Source organism: Eptesicus fuscus, chromosome 15 (assembly GCF_027574615.1).
Source record: "Eptesicus fuscus isolate TK198812 chromosome 15, DD_ASM_mEF_20220401, whole genome shotgun sequence".
In the NCBI taxonomy this organism is placed as follows: Eukaryota; Metazoa; Chordata; class Mammalia; order Chiroptera; family Vespertilionidae; genus Eptesicus; species Eptesicus fuscus.
Genome location: NC_072487.1, coordinates 30,346,491 through 30,366,052, shown reverse-complemented (window position 1 = coordinate 30,366,052; position 19,562 = coordinate 30,346,491). Strand labels below are relative to the sequence as shown.

The window sequence follows — 19,562 nt, the reverse complement described above, 5'->3', positions numbered from 1 at the left end:
CTGCCTCTCCAGTCTCCCTTTCCACTTCCCTTTCCACATATTCTGCCTCTGCCACCCTGTGACAGCAAGACCAGCGCTTCCTCTTTCTCCTCTAGCCTGCTCAATGTGAAGATGAGGATGAAGATTTTGATGATGATTCACTGCCACTTACGATGATCCACTGCCACTTAATGAATAGTAAATAACTATCAGACGATGTAAACTGTAAATGTATTTTCTTTATGATTTCCTTAACATTTTCTTTTTTCTAGTTTACACTATTGTAAGAATCTACACTAATAAAAGAGAAACATGCAAATTAACCATAACTCTGCTAAGCCCACCAGCCAATCAGGAGGGAATATGCAAATTAGAAGGAGAAAGGTGGCGGTGGCTGGGCGGGACAGGATGCCTGCTATGAGTGGGAGGGCGGGGGGCGAGGGGATCTACAGGAGTGGCACTCCTGCCCCGCAGCAGAGACGAGCATGGCAGACTCTGGCTGGAGTCTGCAGCAAAGGCAGCAGGCCGGAGCGAAGACCTGGGTCCCAGGTTCTGGAGGAAAACCGGTGCTGGAAGCCAAGGGAAGGAAGGCCTATTGCAGGAATCTCTTTGTGCAGCGGGCCTCTAGTAAAGTATATAAAACTTACATAAAAGTATGTGTTAATCGATTATATTATTGGTAAGGCTTCTGGACAACAGTAGGCTATTAATAGTTAAGATTTTGGGGAATCCAAACTTAAATGCAGATTTTTGACTACACAGGGATCAACACTGTTAATTTCTGTGTTGTTTAAGGGTCAATTGTATATATTTTATTTTCTAAATTATTGTAGGTGATAGTTTTGCCAAACTTTCCACTACTGTATAACAAGGATCTCCTTTAATTCAGCCTTCAAAAGTATTTTCCTCACTTTCCTTTAAGCCCTCTTTTATAGCCTCCTTGAGACTTATTAGGCTTCCATTAAATCTCCTCATGGCCCTTTATATCTGTGAACACAAACATCAGATGGGTCCTCATCTCTTCCTGTCTATGCTAGAACTGTTCCCTAACCCAGGGGTTATTATCAGAATTACCTAAAGGGCTGGTTGAAACAAATTGCTGAGTTTCCGTTTCAGTTGGTCTGGAGTGGGGCCAGAGAATCTGCATTTCTAACAAGTTCCCAGGTGATGCTGTTGATGTTGGTTTGGGGACCAGACTGAAAATCACTGATGTATAAACCAGGGTTGGCAAATTTTTTCTAGTAAGGACCAGATAGTCAATATTTTAGGCTTTGTTGGCAAGATTGTCCCTATTGCAACTACTCAACACTGCCTTTGTGGTGCAAAAGCCACCAAGGAGAATACAAAAATGAAAGGATTCAAAAGCTTTATTTACAAACAGGCAACTGGCTGAATTTGACCTGTGAACATTAGTTTGCCAATTCCCAATTTAGTACCATTACTTGACACATTTTCTTCAAGCTACTCCTGCATTTTCTACTTCCCTTTAAAGCAAAGCTTTTTGTCTCTTCTTTTTATTCTCTCAAAAATTTTATCTACTCTGAACAGGTGGCATTTTAAATGTTTTAGAATTCAAAAAGTAGTGAATATCTCTGTAATGTAAATTTGCGTGTGTAGGACCATAACTAGGTTATATAGAAGAGGAATTACTGATTCAAAACTTATGTTATTAATTTCAATAAATATTACCAAATTGATCTTCATAGAAATGCCAGCTTATACTTTTCTACACTTGTTTTCGGAAGTTTGATATTTGTCAATTTGAGATGTGAAAAATGGAATCTCATAATTTTAATTTGCTTTGAATTTTTCTTTTCTGGGAACTATTCACTCATATCCTGGCCCATTTTCTGTCTTGATTGTTGACCTTTTACTTTGATTTGTAGAAGCTCTTTCTCGACTAAAAAAATAGCTCTTGTTTGTGAAATGAATTGTAAATATTTTCCCCAGGTTATCTTTTTATCTTTTTGACTCTGTTGATAGTGTGATTTTTTTTCTCATGCATACCTTTTTGTTTTCATGCTATTCTTTTTGTTAGTCATTCTTTTTATTACTTAAAAAAAATCCTACTTATGTCCCTGCTTAACCCTGAAATTCTATTTTGAAACTCTCCCATGTCTTCTTGATTTATCTGGAATTTATATTGGTGCAATATAAATTCACCAATATAACTACCGTTTTATCTCATATAGAAAATGTACCTTTTATGTGGGTGCAGGTTTGTTATAAGAAAGACATAACTAGTTGTCCAGTTGTTCTAACACTATTTGTTGAATAATCCATCTTTTCTCTGCTGCTATGAAATAGTAGTGTTTTAAATTATGAATATAGTTGGGTCAATTTTTAGACTCTGTTTTGTTTCAACATTGGCTGTTGTGAAACTATACTGTGATTTCTGAGTCAGGGAATATTTCTATATTGGTATTTAAAAATTACATTAATCGATAAAAAGGGCAAAAAGAATTGCAAGTGCTTCTTGTGACTGACATAACTTCTTTAACAAGTTTTAAACCTTTCTGGATGTTTGTGTATAGTGACAAATCCAAATATAGTCTTAAACGAATAGGACTATCCTGTAGGGTCATCACTCACTCAGTCATTTATTCAGCTTATCAGTCAGTAACTCAAGCCACTCACTCAGTGTGTCAATTGTTTACTCAGTGGTCACTCAGTTGGTCAATCAGTCACTCACCCACCTACATACTCAAGCAATCCGTCAGTGTATAATCAATCACTCATTAAATAAACCATTAATGTAATCAATTACTCAGTAAATACTTGGTGTCCATTTTGTGCTATGCTAAGATTATAATGTAAGCCATGAATTTCATTTTTTAATGTCTTCATGCTATTTTATTGACTATGTATACCATGCTATATTTATCAGATCCCTTTAATGTCATTTTTCGTTATTACTGTTTCAGAGAATTCTTAGATACACATCCTACTATAGTGCTCTTGTCCTCTTTACAAGGAACAATTCTTAGATATTCTTTTTTTAATATTCTTGCCAACACTATTGCCAATCTTAATTTTTGCCAGTGATAAGGAAGAAACAATATTTCATTTTTATTTATGTTTCTTTCATTATTAATGGTGTTGACCATGTCTTCATATTAGGAAATACTTGCATTTCTTTTATGAAATGCCTATTAATGTTCTTTATTCATTTTCTCATTGATTTGTAAGGGTTACTTATATAAATATAGTAAACCTTTGTAGCATATGTTTTTCCTCAATTAAAAAAAACTTGATTATGATGCTTATAATTTTATGTAGTCAAGTTTATCAGTCTTTATTTCCTTTATTTTTTGCTTAGATGTTAGGTTTGGAAGGATGTACATATGCAAAAGATTTTTTGGTAAATAAATAATTAAAGTGGATGTATTTAAAGAACCAAAGAAATTACTGAAAATGTCCAACTTCAAATATGTAAGGAGACGAGTCAGAGAACATTAAGAAGAGCTAACAAAAATGATTTTTAAAGAGTATACAAACACTTGAAATTATTTTGTCATTTTGAAAGAATAGAATACAAATATAAAGAGAAATGAAATAAAGGCATATATACTCATTGCAAAAATTGTTTCCTAGTAGCAGTTACTCTAAATTGAGGTAATTTTTGAGATTTTCTTATGCTTAGTTTCAATTTTCTTTCTTTAATTTTGAGCATATGTTTTCTTATGGTTAATTTTTTAAATATTTCATATGTGCTCAAAATATATTTTTGGTGGAAGGTTGTAATAAATTAGTCATATTTCTAGTAGATTGTCTTTAATCAGTTTGTGGAGCTCTTTGTATATTGGTGATACTCCTTGTTTGACAAATGAAATGCAAGTATTTTCTGTCAGTCTGTCTTTTGGTTTTGTTTATAATTCCTTTTCTCTAGAGATATGGAAAATTTAATATAATCTTTTTCTTTATTTTACAGGTAAAAGACTTGATTGATTTTTGTGTCATTAGTGTGTATAAAGATAAAGAGGCTTGTTATGTAAGATAGTAAGTAGAAGGGCAGACCATGGGGAACTGACAGTGCATTTTCTGCCTAAGGCATTGAAATTCAAGTGGGAATAAAAATCACTTTATTAGCCAAAGAAAATAAGGACTCAGACAGGCAATTTATGTGACTTTTATTATATGGATTTTGTGTTTTTTCAGTTTGCATAAGAAAGTTTTTCCATTCCAGATAAAAGTCATCTCAAAGGTTCTTTCAGTATTTTAATTCTTTTATAGTTTACATTAAATATTTAATTTATATATACTTTATTTTTTACTTAAGTATAGGTTTAGCATGTTTTTTCTAGTTGTATTGTCAGTTATGTTAGTGCCATTTGTAAACAAATATAGTTTTCCTACTGTATCAAAATATTGTTATATTAAATTCTTGTATGTTCTTGAATTTATTTTTAGATGCTGTTTTGGTCTACTGATCTGTCTATGTGTATACCAATACTATTTTGGTTTTAAATGACTATCAAATGCATTCAAACAGAATTTAATAGGATTTCTACATAGTTTTTAAATGCATAAGTTACTTTTAGTCTTGTTTATAAGAGATACACGTTTTTATGTAATAAATAAGATTCTTATATTATTCCAGACAGTCACTGTTCCGCTTCATTAATCCAAAAGGGGTTCTTTTGTGCTATTACAGCTTTTTTTTTTTTAATTTAAAAAATCTTTATTGTTCAGATTATTACAATTGTTTCTCCTTTTTTCTCTCCATATCTCCCCTCCACCCGGTTCCTACCCCCCCTTCTGCCCTTACCTCCTTCCTGGTGTCCTTATCCATAGGTGTATGATTTTTGTCCAGTCTCTTCCCATACCCCCCACACAGACACCCCTTTCCCCCTGAGAATTATCGATCCACTCCGATTCTATGCCCCTGATTCTATTATGTTCACCAGTTTATTCTGTTCCTCAGATTTTTAATTCACTTGACTTTTAGACTCACTTGTTGATAGATACGTATTTGTTGTTCATAATTTTTATCTTTACTTTTTTCTTTTTCCTCTTTTTGAAGAATACCTTTCAGCATTTCATATAATACTGGTTTGGTGGTGATGAACTCCTTTAGCTTTTTCTTATCTGTGAAGCTCTTTATCTGCCCTTCAATTCTGAATGATAACTTTGCTGGGTAGAGTAGTCTTGGTTGTAGTTTCTTGCTATTCATCACTTTGAATATTTCTTGCCACTCCCGTCTGGCCTGCATAGTTTCTGTTGAGAAATCAGCTGATAATCGTATGGGTGCTCCCTTGTAGGTAACTAACTGGTTTTTCTCTTGCTGCTTGTAAGATTCTCTCTTTGTCTTTTGCCCTTGGCATTTTAATTATGATGTGTCTTGGTGTGGTCCTCTTTGGATTCCTTTTGTTTGGGGTTCTGTGCGCTTCCTGGACTTGTAAGTCTATTTCTTTCATCAGGTGGGGGAAGTTTTCATTCATTATTTCTTCAAATAGGTTTTCAGCATCTTGCTCTCTCTCTTCTTCTGGTACCCCCATAATTCTGATGTTGGTTCGCTTGAAGTTGTCCCAGAGACTTCTTACACTATCTTCAACGTTCTGAATTCTCTTCTCTTCTTGCTTTTCTGGAGGAGTGTCCTTTGCCTCTTTGTATTCCAAATCTTTGAGTAGATTCTTGCGTTCCTCTAGTCTGCTGTTGGGTCTCTGTATAATATTTTTTATTTCAGTCAGTGTATGTTTAATTTCTAGTTGGTCCTTTTTCATATCCTCGAGGGTCTTATTAAATTTATCGGCCTTTTCCATGAAATTCTTGAAAAACCTTATAACCATGGTTTTGAACTCTATGTCCATTCGTTTGTTCTCCTCCATTTCTTTCATTTGTGATCTGTTTCCTTGCCTCCTCATTTTTGCTGCTTCCCTGAGTTGGTAGGGTAGCTTTGTGTACTAGGTGTCCTGTTAGTTCAATGGGTCAGCCTCCCAGTTACCTGAGGTGGACACTCTTGGTGTACCCCTTTGTGGACTGTGTGTACAGCCTTGTTTTAGTTAAGTCTTGATTGTTGTTGGTGTCACTGGGAGGAATTGACCTTCAGGCCAATTGGCTGTGAGGACCCGCAGTGTCTATAATGGAAGAATTGCTGTGCTGGAGACATGTTTATGGGGCAGGACTTGTTCCAGTAGGGCTTTGGTACTCACTGAGTCTGCCTCTTGAATGTGTCCCTTATGAAAGTGGTTGAAATCTGGTGTCGTCTCACACCGACCACTAGATACACTAACTTCTGGATCTCCAATGGGGTGCAAGTCAGCTACTGTCTGAGGCCACCCAGCAGGAGCTACAGCAAGAATTACAGTTTTCTCCTCTTTGCTTGGGCTTTGGTGGTTTTGGAGCAGTCTGACTGGAGTTGCAGTTTATTTGGTTAAGCTTCCACAGAACAAGCCATTTATATGCAAAAGCTGCTGTGTGGAGCCTGGGTGGGTTTGTAGAATGTGTGGGGAAGGGTCTCAGGGCATCACTAGGGTAGGGTGTGGCAAACAGTGATGGCTGCCGTCAGCCTTCTCTGCCTTCCCGCGTTTCCAAGTCCCCGCGTCCCACGCTCCAGCCCAGTAAACAGTGGTTGCTGGGCACACCTCTGCAAAAAAGTCACTCTCATTTTCTGACCCGATGGCCGAGAGTCCAGCCTCTTTCCGTAGGCGCCTGGGTCCCCCGCGTTTCCCCAGAAACTGGATTTCAGAGTGATTGGGAGCTTGTCTCCCTTCGGGTTGAAAAAAAGCCACGCGCCCATTCTCCCACTACCAGCCCGATTCATGCTCCTCTGTACCACAGCTTTTCAGCATTTGTGCTCCTTTCTCTTTCCTTAGTTGTAAATCTTCCACTCAGCCAGCTTTCCCGTGGTTCTGGGTGGTAGATGTTTTGTCTTTTAGTTGTTGTTTTGAAATTGTTGTGTGAGGCGGCAGTTTAGTTGTTTACCTTTGCCGCCATCTTGTTTCCTCCTATTACAGCTTTTGTAGGTGTATTTTAGATGAAGAAAGAGTCTGCATGCACAAGTAACAAAAGATTAGCAGACATTATTATATAAACAATAAAAGATTATTGTTTTAATCAGATTCAAAGGATCTTTTACTTTAGCATACCTTCTAAGTTTGGGATGAAAGTATATAGCACCTCCACTCCTACAATTTTGGTTTTAAAACATCCAAAATCCCTGTCTTTATCTCTTTGAAATATATTTTTTAATTGATTTCAGAGAGAAAGGGCGAGGACATCTTGCCAATTTTTTTCTTTTTTTTTTCCCCCCTTTGAATAAATGTCACTTTTTGAGGCAAAAAAAAAAAAAAAGATTCAGTTTGATGTTTTTTGTCTTTTATAAGGTGGGCTTAATTGGCTTATTTATATTTATTGTAGGTATTGCCATTTGGACTTAAAATTTTTTTACTATCTTATTTTTTTGTTTGTCATTTCTTTTATTTTTCCTCCTTTTTTTTTTTTTTTAAATTGCTTAAAGTATTACATATGTTTCCTTTTTCCCCCATTGACCCTTTCCTGGCCACTCCCACCCTCCAGGACAAGCCCCATACCAACCCAGTGTCCATGTCCATTGGTTAATATTTTGTCTTAATATGCATGCATACAAGTCCTTTGGTTGATCTCTTACCCCCGCCACCCACCCTACCTTCCCTCTGAGGTTTCATGATCTATTCCAGTGATGGGCAACCTTTTGAGCTTGGTGTGTCAAACTTCGCCAAAAAACTGAGCATAATTCGGGTAGTGTGTCACTTTGAGGAAAAAACATTATTTCGCAAATGTTTCATTCTCGGCATGTGGCCGCCTCAGTGGCCGCGTGTCATCAGAAATGGCTACGCGTGTCAGTGCTGACACGCGTGTCATAGGTTCGCCATCACTGGTCTATTCAGTATTTCTCTGTCTCTGGATCTATTTTTGTTCAACAATTTATGTTGTTCATTATATTCCACAAATGAGTGAGATCATGTGATATTTATCTTTCTCCAACTGGCTTATTTCACTTAGCATAATGCTCTATAGGTCCATCCTTGCTGTTGCAAATGGTAAGAGTTCCTTCTTTTTTACAGCAGCATACTATCACAGTTTTCTAATCTACTTATCTACTGATAGGCACTAAGGATGTTTCCAAATCTTAGCTATTGTAAATTCTGCTGCTATGAACATAGGGGTGCATATATCCTTTCTAATTGGTGTTTCTGATTTCTTGGGATATATTCCTAGAAGTGGGATTACTGGGTCAAATGGGAGTTCCATTTTTAATTGTTGAGGAAACGCCATACTTTTTTTCCACAGTGGCTGCACCAGTTTGCATTCCCATCAGCAGTGCACGAGGGTTCCTTTTTCTCCACATCCTTGCCAGCACTTGTCCTTTGTTGATTTGTTGATAGCTATTCTGATAGGTATGAGATGGTACCTCATTGTTGTTTTGATTTGTATCGCTCAGATGATTAGTGACTTTGAGCTTGTTTTCATATGTCTCTTGGCCTTCTGTATGTCCTCTTTTGAAAAATGTTTATTTAGGTCCTTTGCCCATTTTTTGATTGGATTGTTTACCTTCCTTTTTTAAGTTCTATGAGTTCCTTATAAATTTTGGAGATTAAACCCTTGTCAGATATAACATTGGCAAATTTGTTCTCTCTTGTAGTGGGCGTTCTTATTGTTTTGTTGATTGTTTCTTTTGCTGTGCAGAAGCTTTTCATTTTGATGTAGTTCCATTTGTTTATTTTCTCCTTAGTTTACATTGTCTTAGGAGCTGTATGGATAAAGATATTGCTATGACATATGTCTGATATTTTGCTGCCTATGGATTCCTCTAAGATTTTTATGGTTTCTCATCTTATGTTTAAGTCCTTTATCTATTTTGAGACTATTGTTGTGTATGGTGTAAGTTGGTGGTCTAGTTTCATTATAAATATCATACACCATGACCAACTGGGATTTATTCTGGGGATGCAAGGCTGGTACAATATCCGCAAATCAATAAACGTGATACATCACATAGACAAATTGAGAGACAAAAATCACATAATCATATCAATTGATGCAGAAAAAGCATTTGACGAAATCCAACACCCATTTCTGATAAAAACTCTCAGCAAAGTGGGAATAGAGGGATCATACTCAACATAATAAAAGCCTTATATGACAAACCTACAGCCAACATCATACTCAATGGGCAAAAACTAAAACCATTTCCCTTAAGAATAGGAACAAGATAGGCATGCCCACTTTCACCACTCCTGTTCGACATAGTACTGTAAGTGCTAGCCATAGTGATCATACAAGAAGAAATAAAAGGCATCCAAATTGGAAAAGAAGTAAAACTGTCATTATTCGCAGATGACATGATATTGTTTCCTCCCTTCTTATAGATTATAAATCTTTCCTTTTAAAGGTTACCTTTAACATTTTTTTATTTTTAAAGTTTTATTCATTGATTTTAGAGAGTGAGGAAGGTGGGAGAGAGAAACATCAATTTGTTGTTCCACTTATTCATTCATTGGTTGACTCTTGTATGTGCTCCTGCAACCTTGGCCTATCAAAACAACACTAACCAACTGAAAGTGATTACCTTTAGCATTTTTGACATATGTTTAAATATAAACATTTACAACAAAGTTCTAAGTTATTTAGTAAATGTCCTACTAAATAGGCAAGGAGGAATCAAACCCCTTCTACTTTATTCTAATTTAAAGTTTCAACTTCATGTGTTTCTTTTTTAACAGGGTGTTATTTTTTTTCCATTTAAAAAAACATTTACCAATACTTTATCAATTTTGGTGCTTGCTGTTTAATTAAATGCTCTCTGTCTGAATTCTGTTTTCCTCTCATAAAACCGTATCTATTAATAGTTCTTTTAGTAAGAGTCTGTGGGTGGTTTAACATTTTGTCTTCATATGGCTTTGAATGTCTGAAAATGCCATCCCTCCCACTCCCACCATTCTTGTTTCCTGGGTTATTTTCTGTAATCAATTTGAAGATATTACTGTCTTGTCATCTAGTATTGATTGTTGCTGAGAAGATGCCAGTTTAATTTTTATTCATTTGTAAATAATCTCCCACTTGTCTTTGGTAGCTCTTCAGTTTTTTTCTTTCTATATGATGTTCTAAAGGTTCTGTTGTTTGCCTAAGATATATCTAGGTGTGGATTTTTGAAATTTATTTTAGTCCACTTAACTCCTGATAATATCTTCATTTGGTTTTGGAAAATTTTTAGCCATTATTGCTTTCAGTGTTTGTACTTATTGATTGCATCTTAGATGCATTCTGGAGCCTCACAATCGTTTCTTTATGTCTCTTAACTAAATTTTCAAAAATTATTTTTAATTAAAAATATGTTTTTTATTGATTTCAGAGAGAGGAATGGAGAGGGAGCGATAGGAACATCAATGCTGAGAGTGAATCATTGATCGGCTGCCTCCTGCACACCCGTACTCCGGATGGAGTTGGCAACCCGCATGTGCCCTGACAGAATCGAACCGTGATCTCCTGGTTCCTGGGTTGACACTCAACCACTGAACCATACTGGCCGGGGTCCTAATATTTTCCATTTGAACAACCTGAAAACACTCTTATTAGAAAGTGCTAGATAAAATATAATAAAATCATTTAAAAAACCTTTTTATAGGGAGAATTTTGAACATGCAAAAATGTACATAATAGTATAATACTCTAATCACTGTGCCACCTAGTTTTCACTACTGTGAAAAGCACATCATAGACATCATTTCTTTCATTATAGTTCTGTGTGTATCTCTAAAATATTAGAACTCTTTTATTAATAAGAAGATAATCACAATTCCTTAACTCTTTAAATATTCAGCAAGTAATCAAATTTCTAATTGTTTGATATATCATAAATGCTTTTTCTTTTTTATAATTTTTTAAAACCAGGATCCAAATAAGGTCCACACATTGCAACTTTACAGTCTCTATTAATCTGTTTGTTTCCTGCATTACTTCTCTTTTTCCTTTTTTAACCAGGTTGGTTAGTTTCTCACAATCTAGATTTTGCTGCTCACAGCCTCATGGCAAAGTTTAATGTGTTTCTCTGTTCATATATTTTCAGAAAACATTTTCTTACGTAGTCCTATCTTACTATTTCTACTTCTTCAGCTGATTGCCTTTCTGTTTAGAAACCATAATTAATTCCTTAGTGCTTTGTAGGTGACTAATTTGTAAAAACAATAACATTGCCTATCCTATCTAATAATAGACAAATATGCAAATTGACCATACCTCCGACACACCCACAAGCCACGCCCACCATCCAATCAGAGCGAGTATGCAAATTAACCCAAACCAAGATGGCTACAGCCACAGAGAGCAAGGTTTCCTAGGTAACAGAGGAAGCAAAGCTTTCTGCCTGCCCTTACCAGGCCTAAGCCTCCACTCAAGCTATAAAGTTTCAATTATAGAAAGTAAACAAATTCAAACAAATGGCGGCAGGATGGAGCTTGAGAGAGCAGGCCAGGGTTGCTGCCGGCAACAGGGGAAGCAATGCTTTCAGCACACCCTGGCCGGGCTCACCCGCTTAAGGCAACAAAGTTTCAATTATAACCCCAACACAAATGGCTGCCAGCCTCGGAGGGAGCCCCAAGCTTGGCTCCGCTCCAGGCTACAAAGTTTCCATTGTAGAAGGAAAATAAATTCCAGATACCAGGGCCTCCGCTTGGGTTGCCCAGGGGGCGTGGCCGGCCAGCAAACCACCACAGGCCCCTCGCTCAGGCCGCCCCACACCCCAAGGGAATCCCCACCTCATCCGGGACGCCCTTCAGGGCAAACCAGCTGGCCCCCACCCCTGTACCAGGCCTCTATCCTGTCTAATAAAAGAGTACTATGCAGATTGATCATCACTGCAACACACAATATAGCTGCCCCCATATGGTCAAAGATCCTGCCCCCATGTGGACACAAGATGGCCACCACAGATGGCCAGCAGGAGAGGGCAGTTGGGAGGCACCCAGCCTGCAAGGGAGGGCAGTTGAGAAGGACCAGGCCTGTGAGGGAGGGCAGTTGGAGGTGATCAACCCTGCAGGAGAGGGCAGTTAGGGGTGACCAGGCCGGCAGAGGAGGGAAGTTGGGGGCAAACAGGCTGGCAGCAGAGTGGTTAGGGGGTGATCAGGCTGGCAGGCAGAAGTGGTTAGGGGCAATCAGGAAGGCAGGCAGGCAGGCAAGCAGTTGGGAGCCAGCAGTCCTGGATCTGGGATCGGGCCTAAACGGGCAGTAGGACATCCCTCAAGGGGTCCCATATTGGAGAGTGTACAGGCTGGGCTGAGGGACAACCCCCCTCCGTGCATGAATTTCGTGCACCGGGCCTCTAGTATTATAATACGGATTGTTTGTTACAGAGCCAAGGAGTATCTATACTGTTATTTCACTCCCTTGTCAAGTTTTCTTCCATCGGAATTGCCTTTTTCTTTTCTGTCACTGCTTTCCTTTACTATATCATCTGTAGATGTTTATGTTTTGTTTAGCTTTGTTTTCCACTCCATCTTAGCAAGCAGCCTAGCACCACTTTTTTCTCAAGTCTTTCAGAGGCCCTCTGCTCCTGCCTGAGGCCTGCTGCTCAGCTGTTATCATATGCCTTTACTTTACTGCTTTCCAGGATTGGATCTATTTTTTTGGACCAGATGTCATACTTTTTTATTTACTCCTTTGGTTTGGTATGTTATAGCTCAGAAAAGTAACTTGTTAAATGCTGCTTTTGGGGTAAACTTTGAATCTTCAAATGTTTGAAAATGCTTTTCTTTTGCTGGGTATAAATTCTAAGTTGTAAACTATGTATGAGATTAGAAAATTCAAAATAATGATACAAAATAAAAAGGAAAAGCCATCCTTACCTCTCAGATACTTTTCCTATATGTAGTCTTCTTTTAAAATCCAGTGGATTCGCCCTAACTGGTTTGGCTCAGTGGATAGAGCGTTGGCCTGTGGACTGAAGGGTCCCAGGTTCGATTCCAGTGAAGGGCATGTACCTTAGTTGTGGGCACATCCCCAGTAGGGGAGTGTGCAGGAGGCAGCTGATCAGTGTTTCTCTCACATCGATATTTCTAACTCTCTATCCCTCTCCCTTCCTCGCTTTAAAAAAAAAATCAATAAAATATATTTTTAAAAAAGAGAGAAAGAAGAAGAGAACATTCTCATTAAAAAAAAAAAATCCAGTGGATTCATTTCCTTTTGTTTCTATCTTATTTAACCTCTTGGTAGTACTTAATAACTCTTCTCATAAAACTCTCTTCTCTTCTTTATTTAAAAAATAAAACCTTATTTTTATTTAAATATACATACAAAAAAGCACACTAATCTGAAGTATACATAGAAGAGTGATTTTTTACAAAAAGAATACGCATAGTTTTTCTACTCCTCTGGCCATTACTTTGCAAGAGTCGGCTACGTTCCTCTCTACTAGTATGCCTATCTTTGGCAATCTTACTAGCCTCAAAGACTTGTTGTGACCTCAGATATTTAGTTTCTGATCCTCTTCTCATCTTATACCTTATAAAGGACAACATTATAAGACTATGATATAGCTACCTTCTTTTTGCCTGATTACTATGAAATCTGTTTTAAAATTGTCCACATTGCCGAAACCGGTTTGGCTCAGTGGATAGAGCGTCGGCCTGCGGACTGAGGGGTCCCTGGTTCGATTCCGGTCAGGGGCATGTACCTTGGTTGTGGGCACATCCCCAGTGGGGGGTGTGCAGGAGGCAGCTGATCGATGTTTCTAACTCTCTGTCCCTCTCCCTTCCTCTCTGTAAAAAAAATCAATAAAAAAAATTTTTTAAATTGTCCACATTACTTCCCTTCAGATGAAGAGCTTTTGAGGCAAAGGATTATATCTTTCTTTTGGAAAATGTTGAATGAGTAAATGAATAGAGGTAAATTGAAATGAAGGCAGATGATATAATGATATGTGGACAGAAAAGTGATGGAATGCATTTAGACTAGAAAATTTGACGTGAACAAATTTTTAATTTCTAATATTTCTCATAAACTATCAAATATGGTACACTGTGTTTTATCTAGGTCATAGTTAAATTACTCCTAAAATACTTCTGTAAAGACATGGGGAAAATATAAGTATGTATGGTATAATGGCATTTTACCTTGTTTTGTCAAAGATTCATAAAGCAGCATTGTATATTTTACTGTATCACCAGGAAATTTCTATGACACAGGTTATTGTAGTATACTTTCAAAAATAGTCTCCTTTCTCTTAACATTGATTTTAAGTTTTAAGTGATTTTTTTTCTACTTTAACTTTTTACGAAGAATAATCCTATATAATAAAAGCCTAGGTGGTGTGACACCCTTGAGTGATGTCATCACAAGATGGCCACCACAAGATGGCCAGCAGGGGAGGGCAGTTGTGGGCAATTGGGCCAGCAGGGGAGGGCAGTTGGGGGCGATCAGGCTGGCAGGGGAGCAGTTAGGTATCAATCAGGCTGGCGGAGGAGCGGTTAGGGGGCCATCAGGCTGGCAGGCAGAAGAGTTTAGGGGCAATTAGGCAGGCGAGCAGTTAGGAGCCAGCAGTCCCGGATTGTGAGAGGGATGTCCGACTGCCGGTTTAGGCCCGATCCCTAAACTGGCAGTCAGATATCTCCCAAGGGGTCCCAGATTGGAGAGGGTGCAGGCCGGGCTGAGGGACACCCCGTCCTGTGCACGAATTTCATGCACCGGGCCTCTAATATCAAATAATGGAAATCAGCATTCACATAAAATATAGGTAAATTCCAACAAATTATAATAAAGTCTAAATATTATAAATGAATACAAAAATATTTATAAACTGTATAATAAAATCATTTTAAGGTTAGCTCAGAGGCTAATTAATGAAATAATTTTAAAAAATGTATTTTTATTAATTTCAAAGAGGAAGGGAGAGGGAGGGAGAGATAGAAACAATGATGAGAAAGAATCATTGATAGGCTGCCTCCTGCATGCCCCCTACTGAGGATTGAGCTCACAGTCTGGACATGTTTCCTGATTGGGAGTTGAACTGTAACCTCCCGGTTCATAGGTCGACACTCCACCATCTGAGCCACATCAGCTGGGCAATGGGATAATTTTTTTTTAAATTTTTATTTCAGTTAAAATAATTTTTTAACCCTTACCTGAGGATATGTTTATTGATTTCTGAGAGAGAGAGAGAGGCGAGAGAGAGAAGAGAGAGAGAGAGAGAGAGAGAGAGAGAGAGAGAGAGAGAGAGAGGTGTGAAAGAGAAACATTGATTGGTCCCTTCCTGTACACCCCTTGACCAGGGATTGAACCCACAACGTGCCAGAGAGAGAGAGAGAGAGAAAGAAAATAGAAACATTGATTAGTCCCTTCCTGTACACTCCTTGACCAGGGATTGAACCCACAATGTGCCCTCACTGGGAATTGAACCCTTAAGCAACCTTTTTGGTGTTCGGGATGCTGCTCTAATCAACTGAGTCATCCTGCTGAGCTGAAGTAATTTTTAATAGTATATAATAAAAAAATTCTACTTAATGAAATGGATAATATAGATAAAAACTAAAGGAAGTATTGCTGACACCAGAAAATGTGTTTTTAGGAAAAGGTCTTTTATATTTTAGATGAAGTGTATAGTAAATCCAGCTTCTTTAACTGCCCAATAACTTAAAAGTAGGTGAGGCTAAAAAATAATTGATGCCTTCTGTAGTTTACTTTTTAGTTGCCATCCCTTAAGTGTTAGCTGAGCCTTTGATGAATGTTAGAGATACAAAAGGACAGGTACATTAATATAGTACCCTAATACTCTTGTTCTCAGCCAATGTTTGTCTTTATCATGGAAAATTATATTTGATTAAGAAAAATCTAAGACCTTTTTTTAAAATGAAATCTTTAAAAAGATTTTAAAAAATTGATTAGTGAGAGAGAAACATCAATTTGTTGTTCCACTTATTTATACATTCATTGGTTATTTCTTGTATGTGCCCTGACTGGAGATCGAACCACAACCTTGGTGTAGTGGGACAACGTTCTAATCAAATGAGCTACCTGCCAGGCCTGAGGCCTTTTAAAAAACAGTAGTTGCTGAAAAGTAGATCCAAGTTTTTATCACTGATGATATTTGTTAGACATGATATTCCTATTATCATTGACAAGAAGCTTGAATTGGACTCTGCCCTTGTGCAATTCATGTTATGTAACTTTTCTTGGCTGTGCTCTTACTTGGATGTTTGATTATAGTTTGGAGAGTTATTGCATTAGATATAATAGGTCAAATGTACTCTTGAAAATATCTTTAGGAAGCCAAATATCTGGTAGAAACCAATTCACCTAAAGTACACCTGAGAATAGATAAAGACAAGAAAAGCTTGCTTGATGCTAACAGGTATCTGGGGGGATATGTTTAACATATATGAAAAAATGCTGAACAAATTACTAGCATGTTGAATCCAGTAATATTTAAAAAATAATAAATCTTTAAAAAAATTCTTTATTGATGAAAGTATTACATATGTCCCACTTTTCCCCCCATTGACTCCCTTCAGCCTGCCCCTCTCCCTCTTTCCCTTCCCCAGGCCTTCAGCACCCTATTGTCTCTGTCCATGGGTTATGCAGTTAAGGTCTTTGGTTGATTATTTCTCACCCACCCACCCTCCCCCCGCCTTCCCTCTGAGATTCCGCACTCTGTTCCATGCTTCCATGTCCCTGGGTCCATTCTGTTCATTAATTTATTTTGTTACTTAGATTCCACATATGAGTGTAATCCTATATAATAAAAGAGTAATATGCAAATTGACCATACTTCTGCTATACCCACAAGCCATGCCCATCAGCCAATCAGGAGCGAATATGCAAATAAACCCAACCAAGATGGCTGCGGCCACAGAGAGCAGGTTTGAGGCTTGAGTTGCACCCGGAGATGGAGGAAGCCAAGCTTTCCACCTGCGCTGGCCAGTCCAGGCCTCCACTTAAGGCTACAAAGTTTCAATTATAGAAGATAAATAAATCCCAACAGAAATGGCTGCCGCCACGGAGCGAGCAGAAGGCTTGGCTTCGCTCCGGGCTACGAAGTTTCAATGGTAGAAGATAAATAAATCCCAGATACCAGGGCCTCCGCTTGGGTCGCCGTGGGGCGTGGCCAGCCTGCAAACCACCACAGGCCCCTTGCCCAGGCCGCCCCACGCCCCAAGGGAACCCCCACCTTGATCCGGGACACCCTTCAGGGCAAACCACCCAGCCCCCATCTGTGCATCAGGCCTCTATCCTATCTAATCCTATCTAATATAAAAGAGTAATATGCAAATTGATCGTCACTCCAACACACAAGATGACTGCCCCCATGTGGTCAAAGATCCTGCCCCAATGTGGACACAAGATGGCTACCACAAGATGGCCAGCAGGGGAGGGCAGTTGGGAGGGACCAGGCCTGCAAGGGAGGGCAGTTGTGGGCAATCAGGCTAGCAGGGGAGGGCAGTTGGGAGGGACCAGGCCTGCAAGGGAGGCCAATTGGGGGCAATCAAGCCTGCAGGGGAGGGCAGTTAGGGGTGACCAGGTCGGCAGAGGAGGGAAGTTGGGGGTGACTGGGCCTGCAGGGAAGGGCAGTTGGGGGGGACCCAGGCCTGCAGGGGAGAGTAGTTGGGGGGTACCAGGCCTGCAGGGGAGGGCAGTTAGGGGTGGCCAGGCCTTCAGGGGAGGGCAGTTAGGGGCAAACAGGCTGCCAGGGGAGCAGTTAGGCATCAATCAGGCTGGCAGGCAGAAGCGGTTAGGGGCAGTCAGGAAGGCAGGCAGGCGCACAGTTGGGAGCCAGTAGTCCTGGATTGTGAGAGGGATGTCAGTCGGACATCCCTCAAGGGGTCCCAGATTGGAGAGGGTGCAGGCTGGGCTGAGGGACACTACCCCCCCCCCCGCCGTGCATAAATTTCATGCACCAGGCCTCTAGTCTATATATATAAAAGCCTAATATACTAAGTGTCCGACTGTTCGACCATTCAACCGTTCAACTGGTAGCTATGATGTGCACTGACCACAAGATTCGGATAGGAAGAGAGTGAAGGGGAAAAAAACAAAAGGAGTCACCCTCCTTTTAAGGAGTGGTCCTGGAAGTACAATCCAACAACTTTCATTTAATCTTATTTGCTAACACTGGCTCACGTGGTTATCCACCTGTGGGGAAGTACAGTGTATTGTTTTGTTTTTCTGATACATTTCTCTCCTCAACAAAATTGAGCTTCGGTATCAAGGAAGAAGGAAAAATGCAGATTGGGTATGTAGCTGCAGTTTTGCCATAAGTATCAATTATCCTAAATGGTATAACTTCTCAAATTCTATACTTCTGCCCAATAACTTACTGAACATATTTTGTATCTTTCTATTCTTCAACAGTTTTATTCTCTTGGAATGTTTTTCCTCTTCCATCCATTTAAATCCAATCCATTGTTCAAGATCAGTTTCAAATATTAACTCCTCTTATAAAAAATCATCAATGAATCCTATATTGAAATATTATTTTCCCCTTCAGACATTAATAAGCAATTGTCAGAGTAATTCATTTGTTAAGAAATGTTGCCTCATGGGATCTCTTCTGTGGTCTGCAACTGATTTTCTCTGTTTTGTGTTACATATTTATATTATGCTTCCTCAGTTAATTTGTAAGCTTTACAATTTTATAGTCCTTGTCTACAGGAAGTTTATAATCTTGATGTTTTTCACAGTCATTGATTAACTGTGTTGTTTTCTTGTACAGGCAAATGTTCTGAAAAAGACTGCATGGGAATGGCTTGCCTCACAATGACAGAAATGGAAGGAACATGCACACCTCCTATGCATCAGAATGGTGATATTCCTGGAATTACTGATCCTGTGAAACAAATAGATCCAGTCCTTCAGGTGTATCTTTATCATTCCCTTGGGAAAACTGATGGAGATTACCTGAAGTTTTCAACTGGGGAATATGTTGCAGAAGAAATTTGTGTTGCTGCTTCTAAAGCCTGTGGTAACTATTAAAAATATTTTTTCTGTTTATTAATAGATGATTGCTTTAATTATGCTACTCTAATACAACACACATGTAGAACATGCATAAAACATGAGATCGTCACTAGAGTAGAATTTAAGGCAAATCTGCCTTGGTCTGGTCCTATAGACTGAATGTTTGTGTTCCCCTTCAAATTTATGTTGAAATCTATTCCTCCAGCGTGATGGTATTTGGAGGTAGGACCTTTGGGAAGTGATTAGATCATCGGGGGGGGGGGGGTCCTTCATCAGTGGGATTAGTACCCTAAAAGAGACTCCAAAGAGCATCTTTTTTAAAAAAATATATATTTTACTGATTTTTTACAGAGAGGAAGAGAGAGGAATAGAGAGTTAGAAACATCGATGAGAGAGAAACATCGATCAGCTGCCTCTTGCACACCCCCTACCGGGGATGTGCCCGCAACCAAGGTACATGCCCTTGACCGGAATCGAACCTGGGACCCTTGAGTCCGCAGGCTGACGCTCTATCCACTGAGCCAAACTGGTTTCGGCCAAAGAGCATCTTTGCCCCTTCAGCCATGTGAGGACACAGTAAGATGAATCAGAAGATGAACCATCTGTGAACCAGGCGTGGGTCCTTTTTAGAACCTGAATCTGCCAGTGTCTCGGTTTTG

The 19,562-nt window shown here is 38.9% G+C and overlaps 1 protein-coding gene across 5 annotated transcripts in view; it reads left to right on the top strand.

Annotated features, from left to right (window-relative positions):
* JAK2 (Janus kinase 2) overlaps positions 1-19,562 on the top strand; it is a 104,853-nt gene that overhangs the window by 14,685 nt on the left and 70,606 nt on the right. For all 5 annotated transcript variants that reach the window (XM_054727593.1, XM_008144991.3, XM_054727594.1 and 2 more), the window contains exon 3: positions 18,659-18,907. In XM_054727593.1, the coding sequence (XP_054583568.1) occupies positions 18,659-18,907 (249 nt within the window). The remainder of the gene's footprint in view (positions 1-18,658; positions 18,908-19,562) is intronic.